General features: G+C 49.9%; 1 protein-coding gene across 6 annotated transcripts in view; it reads right to left on the reverse strand.

Moving 5' to 3' along the window:
• Positions 1–16396, reverse strand: part of ANKDD1A (ankyrin repeat and death domain containing 1A) — a 33704-nt gene extending 17308 nt beyond the window's left edge. For 3 of the 6 annotated variants that reach the window (XM_043555172.1, XM_043555173.1, XM_043555171.1), the window contains exons 1-5: positions 11329–11791; positions 6182–6286; positions 5346–5444; positions 633–731; positions 138–236 (exon numbers count right to left, since the gene is read on the reverse strand). In XM_043555172.1, the coding sequence (XP_043411107.1) occupies positions 138–236; positions 633–731; positions 5346–5444; positions 6182–6286; positions 11329–11532 (606 nt within the window). In that variant the 5' untranslated portion in view covers positions 11533–11791. Of the gene's footprint in view, positions 1–137; positions 237–632; positions 732–5345; positions 5445–6181; positions 6287–11328; positions 11792–14192; positions 14299–16333 lie in introns of those variants that run through there. The other 3 variants (XM_043555175.1, XM_043555174.1, XM_043555176.1) reach the window with 2 other exon arrangements.
• Between the last annotated feature and the right edge of the window lie 4318 nt (positions 16397–20714).

Raw genomic sequence — 20714 nt, forward strand, 5'->3', positions numbered from 1 at the left:
ACTGTCACAGTGCTCAGTAGTGGAGAAGCCAAGACCACACCCTGGGCCTGCCCTCAGGGCCTCTATTCCCACACAATTAGGGTCAGGGCGAGCTCAGTAGCCAAGGGAAGACATTAGTCCTGGGGAGGCCTGACTACCTGGGTGAGGGCGTTCACGCTGCTCCCAGCCTCAAGGAGCAGCTGCACACAGTCAGGGTGGCTGCCTTCAACCGCTGCGTGTAGGGCAGTCAGACCTTCCTGAAACACAAGGGGAGAGGTATGAGGATGGCAGGGAGGCTGAGGCCAGACCCTGAGATGAGAAGGCACTATGGCTCCAGGCACTATGGCTCCAGGGCTATTGAAGCTCTCCACCACCATGCTACTCTGGACAATAACCTGGGTTATTTGTGGTTCCCTGAGCCCCATACCTGATTTTCTCACCTTGAGGAGCATGTGATATATTCACTCCCGCCCCCACACCCCTGCTCATGTTCTCACCCTCCAAGCTGCCTCACCCCCTGCCCTCTGTCTATTCCCTTTTACTCCAGAAAGTCTCTAGCAAGGGAAAACCAGGCTGCACCACAGGCTGGGGTCCCTTGAAAGCAGGAGTGAGCAAGCATCACGCATCTCTGCATCTTCTGGGTAGTGACTCACCACATTCTGCTCCTCCAGGTCCAGCCTGATGTCCACGAGTCGCTGCAACACAGTCAGGTGGCCGCGGCTAGCAGCCAGGTGAAGGGCTGTGTTCCCCTCCTGCAGGCAGAAGGGCTCCTGAGGGACCAGTAGAATCATAGGCCCTTGAAGGCCACGGGGACCTGCTGGAACCACCCTCATTTTATAGATATGGAAGCTGAGTTCCAAAGAGGGGAAGTGACTTATCTAGGGTCACAGAGCAAGTGTATAACAAACTGCAGCCCTGAACACTGGGCCAGTATCTCCCTGCCCCTGAAAAGTGTGCCTCAAACTACAACCAGGGGCACTTACAAGGGCCAAGTCCTGGTTTTTCCTATTACATGTCAAGGCAGATACATTAGTTGGGGGAAAAAAAAAAAAACTTTCCACACTCCTCTCTAAAGCCAGTCCCTCCTAGATCCATCCCCTCCCCTGCTCAAGGCCAAGGCTCTCCTCTGCTCTCAGGCTGTGCCCAGGCAGCCAGCCACATGGCCTAGTTCAAGATGGTAGCTTCTCACCGAATAGTGTGGCCACACTGACCACACTATTTAAAACCGCAACTTCCACCCTGTGTCCTCCTGATCCCCGATCCTGCTCTGCTCTTCTTTCCCTCTTCCCCCATAGCACCGATAACCTAACACACTCTATAATTTGCTTATATACTTTGCTTATTGTTTATTGTCTGACTCTTCCTGCTAGAACATAAATGCCTCAAGGGCAGGGATTTCTGTCTACTTTGTTCTTCAATGTTTGGGGCCTGGGGCATGTGCCAGACATTCAATAAAATAGTTGTTCAATGAGTAAATACTATGATGGAGAGACTGACATGTGTCTCCTGGAACTTGAGAGCCACAGGGCTGGTAGTTGTCTCACACTTGAGAAGTCTAAAGGTGACAGCAACAGAGCCAAGAGAGGTGGTGCCACTGGGTGGGGCAAAGGCTCCCCAACTTCTTTATATCACAATTGGCTCCTGTCAAGGGTAGTCAGGTGGGGTTGTCCTTTTTTTTAAATTTTTTAAAAAACGTTTATTTATTTTTGAGAGAAAGAGAGCAAGTGAAGGGGGGGGAATAGGGGAGGGACAGAGAGGCAGAAAGAGAGAGACACAGAATCCGAAGCAGGCTCCAGGCCGTCAGCACAGAGCCCAACATGGGTCTTGAACCCACAAACTGTGAGATCATGATCTGAGCCAGACTCAGACGCTTAACCAACTGAGCCACCCATGTGCCCCTGGTGGGGTTGTCCTTAAAAGGATCTTTCTGCAGAGGGCAAGTGGATGGTAAAGGGGCCCAAGCAAGAAGGAGAAGAGCTGGAAGGGACCGGCCAGAGAAGAAGTATGTCCCTAAGGAAGAACCACAGATGGAAGACCAGAGCAGTGGCCCCTGAGGGAACCCACAAAGGCATGAGAAGAGATAATCCAGCTTTAGCCATTCATCATACCCACAAGGGCTCTGGGACATATCTAACTCTACCAGTCATGGGGGCTTCTAGCTCAAGGTCTTTTCCTCAGCCCTGATCTACCTCAGCACCTTCCTGAGGAAGGAATCAAGATATTCACATCAGGCACAGAACTCTTTTTGAAAAAACTTTTTTAAAGTTGTATTTATTTTTGAGAGAGAGAGAGTGACAGATTGTGAGCCAAGAGGGGCAGAGAGAGAGGGACACAGAATCCGAAGTAGGCTCCAGGATCTGAGTTATCAGCACAGAGCCCAACAGGGGGCTCAAACTCACAAACCATGAGATCATGACCTAAGCTGAAGTCAATGCTTAACCAACAGAGCCATCCCAGTGCCCCAAGGCACGGAACTCTTAAGGGCCCAATGAGGGTGTGAACATATGCCAATGCCAAAAGGGTACTTTAAACAGATATAGACATACCTCCCCTCAAGGTAAGTCCACACATACATAAAACAACTATAACTACCTTCTGGGCTGCAAGATGAAACATTTAAATTTCTTCTATGATCATTACCATTTTGTGTTAATAAATAAAAGTTAAGTTTAAAACATCCTCTCAACAACAATGAAATATCCCCTGGACAGCTTTGTTCACTCCTTTCTCACCTTCTCTGCAGATGTGCACACAGCTGCCTGGCTGCTGCAAGCAAGGACCAGGCTGTGGGAAGGTGGCCACGCTGTGAAGTCTGTGTTCAAAGAGACACAAAGGAAGCGGTGAGCCGTGGGAGGCCAACACACGCCCCAGGTAGCAGGACTGTGGAGACAGGGGCAGAGTTTTGTCCTTCTGGGTTATAAATATCCACATCATGCTCTTTGAGGGTGCAGGTGGCACAGACCCCCTAACAGAGCACTCAGCTCTCTATCTGAGCAGGGCAGGGGGGCTCAGAGGCAGGGGAGCTAGGCAGAAGGAGGCCATGGCCTTGGGCCCAGTGCCTGCCGTCTTCTCTCCTCCTGTGAGGATGCTCAGCCTGTCCACCTCTGGGAGGCCTTGTCAGCAGCTCCTCCTTGTTCCCAGTGGAACTAATCACTCTCTCGGGCTCTCAAAGCTTCCTTATCATCACAAGGCCTGTGGTGTGCCCTGTGTTGCTGCTGGGGGGGGGGGGGGGGCGGGGAGGGGGGGGCGGGGTTCTCAGAGGTCTACCTTAGCAGGCTGTGGGGTCCTAGCAGGAGTCAGACATTCAGTGGCCCAGAGCCCAGAGAAGCTTACTATGCCTCCTCCCTCAAAGAAATTCAAAATAAAAACACTTTTCACCTGAAAATACAAAACATAACAGGGGCATGCAATTTTAAAATCTTCTTTCTAGAATTTCTGATTGCAAGATTCTGGGTAAGCTCATCAAAGCTGGGCTTTGCTTGGTTTCCGGTTTTGGTGCTCCAGCCTTCCTGGCACCCTGAGTACAATCATGTTTTTGCCTCCTGGGTAGATGGGTCCCGGCAGGCGCAGTCCTTTACTCCTCTCTGTACTCCCAGTTCCTGGCCCACAGCCTAGTCCAGAGCGTGACCTGCTCAGCCCATGTTTCCAGAATGAAGGAAATCAGCCTGATCTGATTCTCAGGACCAAAAGGATGAGTGTGGACAGCTGGATTGAGTGCAGACCCCAAGGGCTTAGTGCCTCATGAGGCAGCTTGAAGAGAGGCAGCAGCCCAGGGCTGGACATTAGGTTACTAATTCCAAACCCAGATGAACCTCTGTCTTTGCTGTGTGACCTTGGCTAAAGCATCCCCCTCTCTGGACCTTAGTTTCCACATCTATAAAATGAGAATGTTGAATTGGCCCTTAATGAAGAACACTTCCAGTTCTAAGACCCTGTGGTGAATTTACCTATGAGCTCTCTGTCACTAACTTATAAACAGAACTCCTTTATGCTGGCCAAGCACATTAATCAGAAGATTAATAATGAAGTCGGTCCCAGGGTGCTTAGGTGGCTCAGTCAGTTAAGCTTTCGACTCTGGGTTTCAGCTCAGGTCATGATCTCACAATTTATGTGTTCAAGTCCCACTCCTAAGCCTAACAGCATGAAGTTGCTTAGGATTCTCTCTCTCTTCCTCTCTCTCTGCCCCTCCCCCACTTGTGCTCTATTTCTCTCTCAAACTTAAAAAAAATTTTTTTAATAAAAAAAAAATTAAGTCTGTCCCTTTGTTGGAAGCATTGTTTAGGATTTGCTGCAACATACTTGCCTAATGATTCACAATGGCCCCTGATAGGAGTCATTTGCAGGGTCACCTCTTCAATCCCCAGCCCTCCCCTCTTCTCAGATTGGTGAGATCCTGCTAATAAACTCTTCCACCCTGAACGAACTGCTCCCTCCTCCGGCTCTCATTCTATTTTTGCCATAACCATAGTAGATAACTAAATCACAAAGAAAGTAAATAACCAGCAGGTGTGGGGCCACCACCACCCCCTAACTCTTCCCCTCACCCCCAACAATAGACATCCTCAGGGGCATCACAGTGCTGCTCAAAACCACTCCAGGCAGCACCACCAGCCAAAAGATGTGCCATCCTGGCTCCCTACTCTGATCACAGGTTTCCACTAGGGCTGTGGCATCAGGTTCCTTGCCTATGTCTTAGGGGGACGCCTAGGTGGCTCAGTTGGTTAAGCGCCTGACTTCAGCTCAGGTCATGATCTCACGGTTCGTGGGTTCGAGCCCCGTGTCAGGCTCTGTGCTGACATTGTGAAGCCTGGAGCCTGCTTCTGATTCTGTGTCTCCCTCTCTCTCTGCCCCTCCCCTGCTCGCTCACTCTCTCTCTCAAAAATAAATATAAAAAATTTAAGAAAAAAAAAATTATGACTCTTGGATATCTGTGCTTCTCACCAGCAGCACAGGGAGGACCCATAGCATGTGCTCAAGAAATGGCTGCTGGGTGAACATCAGACACTCTCTGATCCTTAAGCTGCCTGCCCCTCCAGCACACTGGAGTCAGAAGTAGGTGCAGGTAAGGGACGCCTAGGGGGCTCAGTCATTTAAGCATCCAACTCTTGATTTCAGCTCAGGTCATGATCTCATGGCTCATGGGTTCAAGCCCCGTGTCAACAGTGCGGGGCCTGCTTGGGATTGTCTCTCTCCCTCTCTCTCTGCCCCTCCCCAGCTTGCATGCATTCGCATGCGTGATCTCTTGCGCTCTCTCTCAAATAAATAAGCTTTTAAAAGAAGAAGAAGACGAAGAAGAAGAAGGCAGCACAGGTAAGCCGCCAGTGCCACACTGGTCACCTCCCTCCCCTGGGACCCAGTTACAGTACCTTGTCTTTCACACTGTGCTCGCAGCCAGAGCCCACAAGGAAGTCCAGAGCGTCCAGCTGCCCATGCTCAGCAGCCCTGTGAAACGCTGTCCTTCCCAGCTGACGGGGGAGGGGAAGAAAGTGGCCCTTCTGCACCCTGCAGTGGGCACGCCCACCCTGCCCACCTAGCCAACTACTCTGGGCTTGCAGAGGGCCTCTCCTGACCCAGAAGCTCTCCCCTCCCCTTACCCTACATGCTTTCCCTGGAAAGCCCAGACTGAACTCTCCAACAAGATCCCACTGGGTGGGGTTCCTCCCCCACTGAAATCCTTCTGTGGCTCCCTGCTGCATACTGAATAAAGGACAGATTTCTGAGGCTTGAAGTCAGTGGAGATTTCCATGCGGGGCTCCCAACAAGCCCCCTGGCTCTCACTCCCCAAATCCCAAACCATCCAAACTCACACACAAAGGGCCCTTTTCTACCTCTAAATCTTTAGCAATGCTCTCCTCTCTATTTATAAAACCTCCCCGCTTTCCAATCTTCCCAACAAAACCCAGTTCATTAACCCAGTTCATTCACCAAATGCCACCTCTTCCAGGAAGCAGAAAGCAGTGGCTCCAATCTCTAACCTACCTAGTTAGTCCTTATCAGAACCTCTCTGAGGGAACTGATCATGTTCCTCCTTTATCTGACTCATTTGTGCCCTAATGCCCCTTCTAGGCCCACAGTTCCCTGAGGGAGGGTCCAGTCTGCACTACCCTCATAGCTCAAAGGATGCACTTAAGGAATGGGCAGGAGTGGCCCCAGGAGCCCCAAGCCCTACGGGAAGGACAAACAGCCTTGAGGCCACTCTTACCTTGTCAGCTTGGTCCAGGGGCACATCCTCCAGGTCTTCCATTATGAATGCGAGCACTGGCACGTGGCCTTTTTGGGCTGCACAGTGTAGTAAGGTCAGGCCGTCCTGGAAACAAGCCCAGGGTGGTCCCTACAGTCTACCAAGGAGGACCCTTCTCACCCACTGGCTGTCTCCCAAACGGTGAATGTTTGCAACCTAGAACACAGCTTTACCATGGAAACAACACAGTATATAAATGGGGAAAACCACAAGTGCCCACTCAGCCTCACAGAGCCTGGTAGGAATTGGGACACCAGAGTTCAAATCCCAGCTCCAGCATTTATCAGCAATGCAGTCTGGTCTTGACCAAGTTATCTGTACCTCTATAAGCCTCCATTTTCTTATAGGTCAAATCAGGATAATAACCCCTGACTACCTCAGTGGGTGGCTGAGGGGGTTGGACAGCATCCCCTACAGCAAGTTTTGTTAAACGCTGAAAAATAATTTGGGATGTAAGGTGAGGTTGTATAGCGCTAATAGTCCTCAGAATACTACCCACCACAGGACATTGTTATAAGGTTCTAGCATCTGCTTACCTTGACACAGCCCCAAAAGAAGAAGGAGGTGACTAAGCACCCAGTGTCTGTCTCTAGGTGATAACCTCCTAACCTTCTGGGGAGGAGTGAGAGCTGATGGGGTCTGCAAGGACTAGGAGGTGTTAAAAAGGAGAAAACAGACCCAAAATGGAGTCACCTGTGCTAAGGCCCACCCATCACCAAATCGAGACTTTAATACCTAAGCTAACTGCAGCTTCAGCCTCTCCCAGATAAGTCATCTTAGCCAGTCATTCTGGATCTTCCTGGTCAATAATAGGGAGGAAATCCACCTGACAGGGGCACCTGAATGGCTTAGTTGGTTAAGGGTCTAATGGTTCATGAATTGGAGCCCTGCATTGGGCTCTGCACTGACAGTGCAGAGCCTGCCTGGGATTTTCTCTCTCTCTCTCTCTCTCTCTTTGTCACTCCCCCATTCTCCAAATAAATAAACTTAAAAAAAACAAACAACCACCTGATAGACCACCCCCACTGTCCCCTGAAGGAAGGTGATCTTGCCTAAAACAATCCAGTCTTTGCTGGAATAACTTCTTTGCCCCACTTCCTTTTGCCTATAAAAGTCTTTCATTTTATACAGCTCCCTGGAGCTCCTTTCTATTTGCTAGATGGGATGCTGCCCAATTCATGAATCATTGAATAAAGCCAATTAGATCTTTAAATTTACTCATTTGAATTTTGTTCTTTAACAGACAGAAGTGGCCAGGGTGGGAAAAGGGGTCGGCAGAAAGATGGTCTCTTGGTTCCAGAAGCAATATTTTAGTGAGGGAGGTTTGCAAATCCTGTTTATAGCCCAGAGCTTCTACCAAGGCATTGCATTATAGCTAGATTGTTTAGAGCACTGTTTTTCAAATGGATTGCAACCATCGATAGATCATAAAAATCAACAGAATGATGTTGTACATCTTGACAGTAATTTGGATTACGCTGAAGTAAAATTTGTCAAATCCCAGTGAATATAAACTTAAGACTTGTATATTTCATTTTAAGCAAAGAAATTGAATTCTAGTGAATGTTATGCATATGGAGTATTTAGAGGGAAGTATAGTGATGTCTATAATTTATCTTGAAACACTTCCAAAATTTATAAAGAACTCTAAAAACTCATCGATGAGATATTAAACAACCCAATTAAAAAGTCATTTGGACACAAAGAAGATATATAGGTGGCAAAGAACCATATGAAAAGATATCTAACATCATTAGTCATTATTGAAATATAAATTAAAACCACAAAGCATTTCTGACAATAGAGTTTGGAAGGGAAAAATGCTAACACTCCAATGGAGAAACCTGGGCGACACCACTTAACCACGTGATCAAGCGTGAAATTATGGTTTATAATAAGAAATATATATTTGGGCTTGGTCCTGTTTCTGGCATATAGGTCCTAAAACCTTTGGAATTTTCCAAGTGTACAGAGCGGTTAAGACGTCTATTGTTAACGTTAATTTGGTGACAAGGGAAGCACCCCCCCCCCCCAAGGTAACTGTAGACGTGGTGGGGGGAGGGGAATGGGGGACTGGTTGCCTGGGGAACCAACTAGACCAGAGGGTTGGAACTTTCAGCCCCACCCCCAGACCTCCAGGGAGGGGAGAGAGGCTGGAGGTTGAATCAATCACCAATGGTCAAGAATTTAATCTATCCCGTCTATGAAACGAAGCCGCCATAAAAACGGGAAAGGACCGGGTTTGGAGAACTTCCAGGTTGGTGAACTCAAGAACGCATCCACGTGCCGGGTCCCATGCTCCACAAGGACAGAAATTCCTTTGTTCAGGACCTCACCCTATGTATCTCTTCATCTGGCTATTGATTTGTATCCTTTAATATCCTTTGTAATATATTTATGATCTAGTGAGTAAACTAGTTTCCTGAGTTCTGTGAGCTGCTCTAGCAAATTAATCAAAACTAAGGAGGGGGTGGTAGGAACCTCTGATTTATAGCTAATCGGTCAGAAGCCCAGGTAACAGCCTGGACTTGGGATTGGCTTCTGAAATGGGGGTGGTCTTGGAGGTCTAAACCCTTAACCAGTGGAATCTGACACTATCTTTAGGCAGATAGTATTGGAATTGAGTTAAATTTGTGGGAAACCCAGTGTCCATGGAGAATTGACTTAATTGCTCGGTGGTGTGGAAAAAAGCACACACATTGGAGTTGGTATCAGAACTGGATCAAGGTAACATCACCAGTGACAGGCCATGTTGGTACTGATAAAGTTAATTCTTTTTTTTTTTTTTTAAATTTTTTTTTTCAATGTTTATTTATTTTTGCAGAGAGAGACAGAGCATGAACGGGGGAGGGGCAGAGAGAGAGGGAGACACAGAATCGGAAACAGGCTCCAGGCTCTGAGCCATCAGCCCAGAGCCCGACGCGGGGCTCAAACTCACGGACCGCGAGATCGTGACCTGGCTGAAGTCGGACGCTTAACCAACTGCGCCACCCAGGTGCCCCTAAAGTTAATTCTTATATTGAGACCTACAAAATGAAGGCTGCCCCAGTGACCTGGCCCAGGTCACAAATCTAAATCTACCTCAGCCTGCACTTACAGGAAACTTAACGTAGAACAATGACAATGTAACATACACTCAGCTGTACTAGCTCCCCTGACCCTAGAAAACGACCCACTAGCCTTACAAAGAAATCCCCCCAGCAGCCAATCCTGCCATTTCTGTGTTGCTGCTTTGGGGGCTCTATAAAATTCGATCTTACCCAAAATCTCTCCAGAAGAGTGTTCAATTGTTGTGAAGGGCTGTACTCCCCCAACCCAGGGACTGTTTTCTTTCGAATAAAGGACATTAAACTTGCTACAAAGCTGCCTTTTGGGGGCACCTGGCTGGCTCAGTTGATCTTTAGGTTGGGAGTTCGAGTCCCACACTACCAAGGCCTTGCATTGGACACTCAGGAGTGCCTGGGTGGCTCAATGGCAGAGAGTTTATTTAAATAAATTATTTTTGTTTTGTCACTGGACAGTATCATATATCCCCTGACAGGAGGCAATGAAGGACACTTAACCTCTGTGGTTTTCTACTCCAAATTCCATGACCCCATTCTAATCATGAGAAAAACATCAGACAAACCCAAATTAAAGGACATTGTGCACAATACCTGACCAGTGCTATTCAAAAGTGTCAAGGTCGTGAAAAACAAGGAAAGACTGAGAAATTGTCATAAAATTGGAGGAGAGTAAGGAGACAAGATGATTAAATACTTTGTAGGACATTAACAGAAAAACTGCTGAAATGTTAATACAGCCTATAGGTTGGTAAAACTCTAGATATCACCGGTGCCTGGCAAAGTAGAGCCAGGTAAACAGTGGGGGAAAAGAAAACTCCAGGGCCAAACAGAGCGTGGCGCAGTCATGGCCTGGCTCAAGGTTCCTCTACAGGTGAGATAAATACCTCCAGGGAGGTCCTCGAACAAGGAATAGAAAAGTAGTGGGTGGGACTGCTTGCAAAGATGGACACAACTATTCCTCACACCTCTGGAAACACCCAAAGCAATGGGATTGTGTACTCTTCTCATTAAGGGGGAGAATCCAATATTCTCTATCCCCTGAATCCAGGCTGGCCCTGCAAGGGGCTTCAAGCAATAAAATATGGTCGAAGTGGTATCGTGGGACTTCCCAGCCTTGGCTTCAAAAGACCATGACACTTCCACTCTTGCATTCGCTCATCATTGCAACTAATACTAAACCTTTAAATAGAAGTTTGTAAAAATAAAAATGTCCCTTTTTTCCCCACACTGAGTTCTAAGGATCTCCAGATTGTGAACCCCTGGCTGACAGCGTTTGGTCCAGAAATGTTTGCATTTTCATAAGGGCCAATGACCCCCTAAAAGGTGAGACACCAGTGCAGAGATCCCCAGCAGAGATCTGACTTGCTGGGAACCCTCCTCCCTCATACCACAGAGCACACCAATGAGCCGGGAGAGACTGCCAGGTTCCCTAATGTGCCAGGCACTGAGCCAGGTACTTTACACAGAGTACTGAGTTTCTCCCTCAGCTCAGAGGTGGATACTAGCATCCCCATTTCCCCAGTGTGAAAACTGAGGCTCAGGATGCTGAAGTAATTTGCCCAAGGTCCCAGGGTTTGGTAACCAGAACTTTCCTCCTTCCACCCCACAAGGGAGACAGGGCCCAGAAGAAGAGGGGAGGAAGCCCCAACCTCTCTCATTAAATCTTCCTAACCACCCTCTGAGGGTGTTACTTTGACTCCTCCTGTGTGAATAAGGAGGCTGCCCAGAGGGCTAGGGACTGTTCCAACATGGCAGAGTGGTAAAGGGTCGGGGACATTAGAAGAAAGAAGCTTTTAATGCTGATGGAAGAACCACCCCAGCAGCTTCTCCCAGCCCCAGTGGAAACACTGAGCGTCCCAACTTCACGGGGCTGAGCTCAGCTGCGACTTCCAGAGGGTTCTCAGAAGGCAGGGGCAAGCTGGGGCAGCAGAGTCACCTGGGGAGTAGGAGGGAGCAGAGGTGGGGGCAGACCCATGCTGCAGGGGCAGGGCACAGAGGCGGCAGAGACTCCGGGAGCAAGGGGTCTGCCATCCGAAGCCTTACCTTGTTCTTGCAGTGGATCTTGGCCCCAGAGTTGACCAAGATCTGCAGGATCTGTAAGTGGCCGAACCAGGCAGACAGGAGAAGCGAGTTCATCCCAAACTGGGGGAGAGGACACAGGGAGGAGGTGAGAAGAATGTAAGCAGGTATGGCTGTGCCACCTGGACCCATGTCTGCACTGAAAATCATACAACCATAAGGGACCATAAGTGCCACCCAGGCTGGGGAGCACCAAGATTTAGGAATATAAAAACCATGGCATTTTTTAAAAATAGGGGCTGAGACAAAATATAGAAATAGGACTTTTTAGTAAAGCCCAAAATAGGGGCTGATTATTGCAAACTTTTATTTTTGCTAAATAAAATTTAAAAAGAAAACAGCTACCATCTATTCTCCCCATCATGTAATAAACAAGGAACATTTTAGGGATGCCTGGGTGGCTCAGTCGGGTGAGCGTCCAACTTCAGGTCGGGTCACGATCTCACAGTTCATGAGTTCAAGCCCCACACTGGTTTGGATCCTCTGTCCTCCTCTCTGTCTGCCCCTCATCCCCCCCTCAAAAATGAATAAACACTAAAAAAGTTCTTTAAAAAAAAAAGCAGGAACATTTTAATACAAAAAGTTGGGGAGAAACTAATTAGAGAAGATGCTCTTTCCAAATACAGCTTCATGAAAAACACACTACATTGTTCTTATTTTCTGATTTGCTATGACTGGTAAAGACCTCACCCTGGACTGGTGTTTGAGAACCAACTGTTTGAATCTCCTACAGGACGTCCTCCAGGCAGATGGCTTAAGCCAGCAGACGCCTTGCCACCTTACAAAGACATCCACTGAACTGAAAAACACCACTCACTGTTGGAAAGTCCCTCTTTCCGCTGTACTAAAATCTGAATCCCTGGTGCCTTCCACCCCACATGCCCTTTGGAACAACTGAGAATATGCCTGGGCCCTTTTCTGATGGCGGCTCACCACCTGTTTGCAGGAGCTCTTCCCCAGCATCTGTGAAGCACTCTGAGATCATCAGAGCCCCTTCCCTGACCTCTGCCCTCATGGGGTTATGCGGAAGACCCAGCACTGGGTACAATATCAGTAATTGTGGGCTGGCTGGCTGATGTATACTCATCCCCAGCCCGGGGCGGGTGGGGGCGGGAAGCCCACAGGAACCTGGGAATGAAAAGGATCAAGGCTCAGGGCTGGGAGAGGAGAGTCATGAGAGCCAGAGCCTCCTGTCAGTGGGAACCCCAGGGATACTTCTGCATCCTAGTTCCAAGAACTGTCCAGGACAGAGCCCTATGGCATATCCCTAGAGACCTTCCCCCCAACAGCAGGATTTCCCTCTCTTGTCTCCCTCACCCTTCTGTCACTAAAGTAGGCATATTCATCACCTTTCTTAATTTTCAAAATACATTTATTACTATTTGCAAAGAAAATAGAGAAGAGTTATAAAAGCACTCTCTCTTAACTATTCTTCCTCATACCTTCTTTTCTCACTCATTCCCTCAAGGAAGAAATAAGAAATAACAGAGCACAGTGGTGACAGTGGAGGGGTCTTTGGGGGCAAAGGCCTATCGCATGACATTCCAGTATTTTATTGGGAAGCTCAGACTAAGGATCCTAGATATTCTCCTTTTAAGAGATTTTTTTTTTAATTTATTTATTTTTGAGAGACAGAGAGAGATAGAATGTGAGTGGGGGGGTGGGGGGGTGGGCGGACAGAGAGGAGCCACCCAGGCACCCCATTATTTAATTATTTTGTGAGAGACGAGGAGAATGCAAGCAGAGGAGGGGCAAAGAGAGAGGGAGAGAATTCCAAGCAGGCTCTACACTGTCAGCACGGAGCCCGACACAGGGCTCAAACTTACAAACTGTGAGATCATGACCTGAGCCTTCAAAATCAAGAGTCAGATGCTTAGACCGAGCCACCCAGGTGTCCCTTTTTTTTTTTTTAATTTTAGAGTGAGAGAGAGAGTGAACTGGGGAGAGGGGCAGAGGGAGAGAAAGAGAGAATCTTAAGCAGGCTCCACACTCAGCATGGAGCCCGACATGGGGTTTGATCCCACAGTGCTGGCATTATGACCTGAGGCGAAATCAAGAGTTGAGCACTCAGGAGTGCCTGGGTGGCTCAGTTGGTTGAGCATCTACTTTGGCTCAGGTCATGATCTCACCGTTCTTGAGTTCAAGCCCTGCATCCGGCTCTGTGCTGACAGCTAAGACCCTGGAGCCTGCTTCAGATTCTGTGTCTCCCTCTCTCTCTGGCCCTCCCCTGCTCTCTCTCTCTCTCTCTCTCAAAAATAAATAAACATTTTAAAAAATTAAAAGTAATAATACATTAGGTGTTGGACATTCAATCCCCTGAGCTACCCACGTGCCCCTAAGCTTAGATTCTTAAGTGTATCCCTGTCAAATGTCATTGTCAGACCCAGCCCTTTCCTCAAACCTAGACCCTGTTATTCTTTAGTGCTCTCTCTCGGCAATGTGTCACCTGCCAATTTGTTAGTAAGACTGTTAGTCTTCATTCCAGTCTCTGGTTAAAGTGTTAAAGAGCAGAGTCCCGTGGCATATCATGAGAGACCTACCTCCTGAGTATTTTACTAAAAAGTCCTTTATCAATCCACCCGATTATTTGTTCTACAGCCCATATCTCTCCCTGGTCACATGGTATTATGTGGGACTGAAAGGCTGAGAACTAAAAAGCTCTTGAAAATGGAGAGGTCCTTATGGCTGTACAGGGGAAAACTGGGATCATTGCAGTGTCACTGGCCCTTGAAGACTGAGGGGAGAGGGGTGAGGGGAGAGGCAGAGAGGCAGAGAGGCAGAGAATATGATCTCAGGATCATTTGGAAATATTAACCCAAATGAGGGGTCCCCTACCGCATCCTCATCGTCCACAGCAACCTCATGCTCCAGGAGCAGCCGCACAGCTTGCTCATGCCCTGCACCCGCAGCCCAGTGCAGGGCTACCCTGCCCACCTGCCAGGAGGGAGAGAAGAGCTGTGAGGCACCAGCTGCCTGCCTGGCCCACCTCCCCACCCCCTCCCACTTCCTTAGCTGCAATTCAGCTGGTCTGCAGGGTGGAAGGGCCTTTGCTGGCTCTAGTGACAAGAGGGCAGGGCCCCAGCCCCACTCAGGCCCTTTTCTCCTCCTCCACATGACAGCAGCTGAAATGAACATAGTCAAACACAATGACTAGACCCATCCGTCTCTCACCTAAAACTGCACAGCTTCCCACTGCTCTTGGGACAAACTCCTAACCCTAGGCCCTGTGAGGCCCTGCCTGCCACGGCTTAGAAATGCCAAACTACTCCCCCACGGCCTGTCTTTGTTCCTGCTGCTCCCTCTGCTGGACAGCCACCAGTCGGAGGATTATTGTCCTAGTCCCTGAGGGCCCCTGACTACCTGGGTCAATCCCCTTCTTCCTTCAGAATGGGCTGAAGGGGCCTGGTCCCCCACCCCTTTGTCAGACTACCCTGGAAGTTCATCATGGTCTTTGGCCTCAGCACATGTGAGCAGGACTGGGGGAATCCTCCTTCCTCCAGCTCATGACCTGCAGTTTTTAGCTTATAAGGGAACAACAAAAGGAAATGCTAATTTTCTGTGTGGTCTTCCTTCCTCAAGGCTTCTGCCCACACTATCCCCTCTTCCTGTCTTCACTCAGGCTCCTGCAAAAATCCCTGGTTGCTACAGGTAGGGGGGGCCCCCTCAGCCCCTCCACATGCTCTCAACTTAATCACAGTGGGAACAACTGTTCATGAGACACATTGTTTAATATCTGTTCTCCCCACCCGGACTCCAAGAGGGCAGGGACTCCATCTGCACAAGTTCTGCTCTGTCCCCAGCACCTAGCACAGTGTCGGCACAGAGTAGGCCCTTCAGAAATACTGACGGATTGAATGAATAAACAAACAAGTAAATGAATGAATCTGGCATTAGCATCCTATCATCCTACAAGTCCATGCTTCCTTGCAAGTGTTTGCCCAGGAGCTGAGACTGAGGCTCCAATTATCAATGAAATGTGTGACCTGAGGTGACTTGTTGACTGTCTGTGCCTGCCTTGATCTATAAATAGGACTAATCCTTCCTGCCCTCCTCACCTCTCAGGGGGTGAGTGAGGACCACCAGGAATCAGGTGGATGAGCACATCAGACATCCCTGGGAATTCCTCTTACTCTTACTGGGCCCCAGGCAGGCCCTGAAGACCCAGGTCATACCCTTGTCGTGTCACCCCAGACAGAGCAGCCTCTGCTGCATGCAGGAATCCTACATCCAACCCTTTCAGCCTCCGCTGACCTCCCACCCAGGCTGACATCCCCCTAAGACAAGCCTGGCAGCCAGAAGCCCCAAGGTAGGGAAAAGCTACCCTGAGTGGCACCCAGGACTATCCCCAGGGCTCCCCATCAGAAGGAATGGCTTTTCTCTGTCTCCTCCCCCAGCGGGGCTATAGATCACCCCATCGGCAGCCTTCCCTGAGGTCTGATCAGTGGGCTAGGTCTGCCTCCCTGTCTGGTCTTTGAGCCCCCCCAGGACCTGCCTGGGCCCATAGTGGGCGCTCAGAGATCTAAACTAAATTGCTTCCTCACACATGCTCAGCCTGTCTTGGTCTGGCCTTTCATGGTCTTGAACCCCTGGATTTCTGACCATAGGCATCATTTCATCTTTCTCCCTCCAGTCTTCTGCCCCTATCTGCCTATCTGTCAGCCTCTGATTCCTAACCTTCAATCCCCCTGCCCTCCTGACTCTAACCTTTGTTCCTTGTGTGTGCCTTTCAGGTGGGGGATGGGGATTGAGCGCGTGAGTTCTCAAATTGCCCAAGCCTGGCTAGGAATCCCTGACTTCAGAGAGGCCTCAGAGACCTTAAGCCAAAGTGGACAATCTGAGCCTCCCCCAAGTAACATATGCAAATGCTCCTGCCTCCGGCTCCAGGAACTGTTCCTCCTGCGTGGAGGTGTCATCATGCAGGCACTATTCCTATCCAGGCACCCTGATTTGGAAGAGCCCCTTTACGAACGTGGTTTCTGGCCCTGATGTTGACTTTCCTCTCGATCAGTTCCTTCATCCTTCCGATGTTGTTCCGACGGGCAGCTTCATGGAGCTGCCTTTCCAGAGGAAGCACTAGGGGCAGAAAAGGGGATATGGAATGAGAGGAGAGGTGAACAGCTCCTCCCTGGCCCTGAACGTGTCCCAGACAGGGGGTCTTCCAGCTGGAAATGGTGGCAGGGATGCCTCTCCCCCCTTTTAGGGGACGTCCCCAGACAAGCTGCTTTTCTTCACTAACTCAACCCATGTCCACACAACCAGGACTCAGCAAAACCCTAAAGATGGGACAGCACGGCAAGACCATCCACAGGAGCCAGGTGTGTGCCTGTCATGGCCCTCAGAGGTGCCCCATCATCTAGTTTTCACGACCCTAAGAGCAGCTCTTGAGGAAGGGAATGGAATTCATTCCCACTGGAGTTGATGACTACCTTTCTATGGCTTTGTCCAGTGAAGAAGGCAGCCAGGATTTACTGAGCCACCTACTTCATCAGGCACGGGCAAGGCCAGAGGCATATCACCCGGCTTCTCTGTCCTCGTCCCTCCATCTCATCTCTCTTCATCCCCAATCCTAACCAGCTGTTGCCTCCCAGCTGTGGGGCCCACCCTGATTTGCCTTCTCTCAGGGCTCCTCTTGCCTCAATGCTGCACCATCATCTCCGACTAGAGGGAGCCTCAGAGCTCCCCCTGCTGGTCTCCTGCCATTGGCAGTGGTGGGCTCTGCTCAGAGGGGTGGTGGCCAAGCCAGGAGGACCCAGGCCTGGTGATGTGGTCCAGGGCACCTCTCACCAGACCCCCACACTGCTGTCATCCTGACTGCTCTTGTCTTGTGAGGATGTCTGGTGTCCTTGGCTGGACTGCAAGCTCCTTGGGGCCTTGGCCACATCTGACCCTTGCTGATCCATCTACAGCTCACAGCAGGCCCAAAGCTGGGCATAAGGAAGAACCCATAAGATTCTGCTTCTATCAGTAACACAAAAATCCTCAGACTAATAGATACCTGTCCCTCCTCCAGAAAGGTTTAGATACACTAGCACAAGGTACAAATATTTGCTGGCCCTTTGCAGTCATCACAGGGCAGGTAATCTGTGGTTTGATTGCCCCCAAACCCACATCATCCTACATGTTTGGTCCAATGTGAATGTCCAGATCTAGCCCATTGGTGTATCCAGGGACAGGTGGCCAGTGACTTGTCAGAGAAGGCTGGAAAGCACTGAGGTGACAGGCCTGCCATCAATTTGCTTTCCAGATATGGGAGAGGGCCTTGTGCTTTCCTGGGACTCAACCTAAGGACCTTGGAGCTGCTGCCCTTGGGCGATCACATGGCCCTAAGTTCAGCTCTGAGTCACTTCCCGGCCATGTGACTTGAGTTACTTTATCCTGTGCCTCAGTTCCCTCATCTGCAAAATGGGGAATGTGTGCCACCCTGTAGGGTTATTGTAATGATTAGATATAAGATATGAAAAGCCCTTAGCATGATATCTGGCAAATAGAGCCATCATCATCATCATCACTATTATTTCTCCAAGGCAAAGGGGTCAGAGAATAAATTCTGGTGGCCAAAGACATGGAAGTGGTAGGGCCTCCTTCACTCAGGGCTCTCTAAGCCTGTGAAATCCCAACCAAAGAAAGCACCTTTCCTACCTGCCCCCCTGCATTATTTTTCTCTATAGCACCCCTCACCACAGATATATGCTATACTTACATATTGATGAGGTTTATTGTCTGCTTCCCCCATTATAAGCCCATGACAGGGGAGGTCTTATTTGTTAATTGCTGAATCCCCAAATTCAGGCCTTGGCACACATTTGTTGAATGAATGAGTGACATACAAATCATTAAAACTCTTCACAGGCATTGGAACCATAAGATGCTGTCCCAATTAAGACTCATTAGTCCCCTGGAAAATCAAACCACAAGCTCAAGTAAATGGAAGGAAAGAGGCTTTGAGGGAGAGGCAGCTTCAGGTCAATATTGCAGGGGAGTGGGGAAAACACCATCTTCCAAGTGTGGTCTTCACTGCTAGCTTTCCCACCCCCAAAGGGGATGCCTTTCTTAAAGGTGAGAAGAGGGCTCTTCTGGAAGAACCCTTCTCAGATCTCAAACACCTCCAAAAGCACTGGGTCCCGAGCTTTTGTTTCCTTAACCTCTTGGCTGAACCAAGATCCATGATCCAAGTTCAGGAAAAAAAGCTGGCACTTTAGATGTGAGTTTAGAGAAGCTGGGGATCTAGTACCCAGTCTGCTACTTTCTAGCAGTTCCTAAGGCTAGCCATGTGACCCTCAGAGGCCTTGGTTTCTTTGGTTGTAAAACTGCAGAAGGGTGAAGAAAGGTATCTGTAGAGATCCCTTCCAGCTCTGACTCCCTTTCTCTTAGTGGAAGCCTACAGGTGGCCTTTTAGTGGCTTGTGTCAGCAAACAGCCAAGGGTCTGAATGGGAGCAAGCAGACCCTGCATGACCCCAGTGAAATCAACCCTAATCTCTTTACCATCCACCTCAACCCATGCATCCTCTTTCTGGCCACATCAAATATACACTGTACCCTGGCCTGGGAGACCTTCCCCATGATGCATGGTCTGCCCAGAATTCCCTCCCCCACACACTAATGCTCCATTGCTGTACATTCTTTGAGGGTGGGTTCAAGAGATCCTCTGACCCAGGCAGAACCCTGCACCCTTTGAAACAGCACCTTGATAGAGCCCCTTAACCCAGTGTGAGGACATTGGCACAATCTTTCTCTCTCCCCCTCCCAGGGTGTGCAGCCAAAGCCTCCCAGGCTGGCTGATGCCCACATGGATGCTGTCTGGCCCAGAGACACTGGCACTGAGCACACTCCTTGAGCAAGACTCTCAGGTGCCCTCATCCCACCTGCAGCACACCACAGCTCCCCTCCTGTGGGTTTCATTTTCCCCATCTGCTATGGTCTTCATTCCCCAACCAATCTCAACATTCTGGCAGAGCTGGGGCCTTCAGCATTTCTACCACTTAACGGCTGTGTGACCTTGGGTAACTTATTTAATCACCCTGGGACTCAGCTTTCTCTTCTGCAAAATGGCGATAACAATATGTCTTACCCATAGGGCCTCTGTGAAGATCAAATAACATGCCTGTCCTGGCTCTTCCCGGCACACAAAGTAAGTACTCAATAAAGGATCGCATAACCATCTTATTTCTAGCTAATGTCTCCACCGCAGCAGCTCCCTGCTCTCGGGAACCGATGGCGCCGCCAAGTCCCAGACGCGCAGCCAATGCTCCCCCCACCCCGGTGTGCGTTCACAAAGAAGCCCACGACCGAGGTGGCCACGAGGACAGCGCCAATCGCAGGCTTGGTCGCTCCCCGCGGGGGTTCGGGGATCCTCTGGGCTCTGCCCGCGCCCGCCCCCGGGTCCCGCGGCGCGGCTGACTCACGGCCGTCGTTCTCCCACGCCGGGGGCTCCTCCATGCCGCCGCTCCGCAGCCCGGGCGCGCGCCTCTGCCCCACCGCCCGCCGCCCGCCGCGCGTCCGCCTGGGCGCGGCGCCGCGAGCGGAGGGAAGGGGGCGCTGAGTTGGGGTCGAAGGGCATGGGTTCCCAGGAGCGCCAGGGTGCGCGCGAAAGCCGCTGCTCCAGACCCTTCGGTCCCTCCTGGCCCTTGAGCATGATGTGGGCGCAGCTGCACGTCACCTACCCCCGTCCCCATCCCCGACCAGGCTGCAGGTGCCTCCTGGAGCTCCCTCGACATCCCGTGCCGATGGCCCCGCGCCTTTCACATCCAAGTCTGGGGGGTCGGGGCCACTCTGGGCTCTGCAGGTCCCCGTGGATGGGGGGGGGGGGATTGTTCCAGCCTCCAGGCCCTGGACATTCGTGCAAGGCCTCTGGCAGGCCCCATCCTCAAGACTCTGGAGCCTGCTCAGCTGCCCGGAGAAGCTAAAAGACTCCAAGGGCTTAGGCGGGCATTTAAGGAACAGACACCCCAGCAAGCCTGTAAGCATATGAAGAGATGGTCAGATTATTTATGATCAGAAAAATACAAGTTAAAATGACAATGAAATATAATTTTCAATTAGACTGGCAAAATTAGAAAGGTAGATGTTGGTAGGTAGGGGAATGAGGAGCTGTGACAGTCAGGTGGACTGCTGGTGGGAGTACCCTGGGGCAACCATTCTGGAAAAACAGTCTGGCAGTAATGAGGGAAACTAAACACAGCGAACTTTGGCCCTAAAATGCAGCTCTTTCTCTTACAGCCTCAGAAAAGGACATGTAAAAGGATGTTCTTTGCTGTGTTGTTGTTTTGTGGTTGCTGGGAGTTGGAGGTGACTTGAGGGTCAGCATTGAGGGAGTGGATGGGTAAAATGTGGTAGTATACAACCAGGGATA

Source organism: Prionailurus bengalensis, chromosome B3 (assembly GCF_016509475.1).
Source record: "Prionailurus bengalensis isolate Pbe53 chromosome B3, Fcat_Pben_1.1_paternal_pri, whole genome shotgun sequence".
NCBI classification, from domain to species: Eukaryota; Metazoa; Chordata; class Mammalia; order Carnivora; family Felidae; genus Prionailurus; species Prionailurus bengalensis.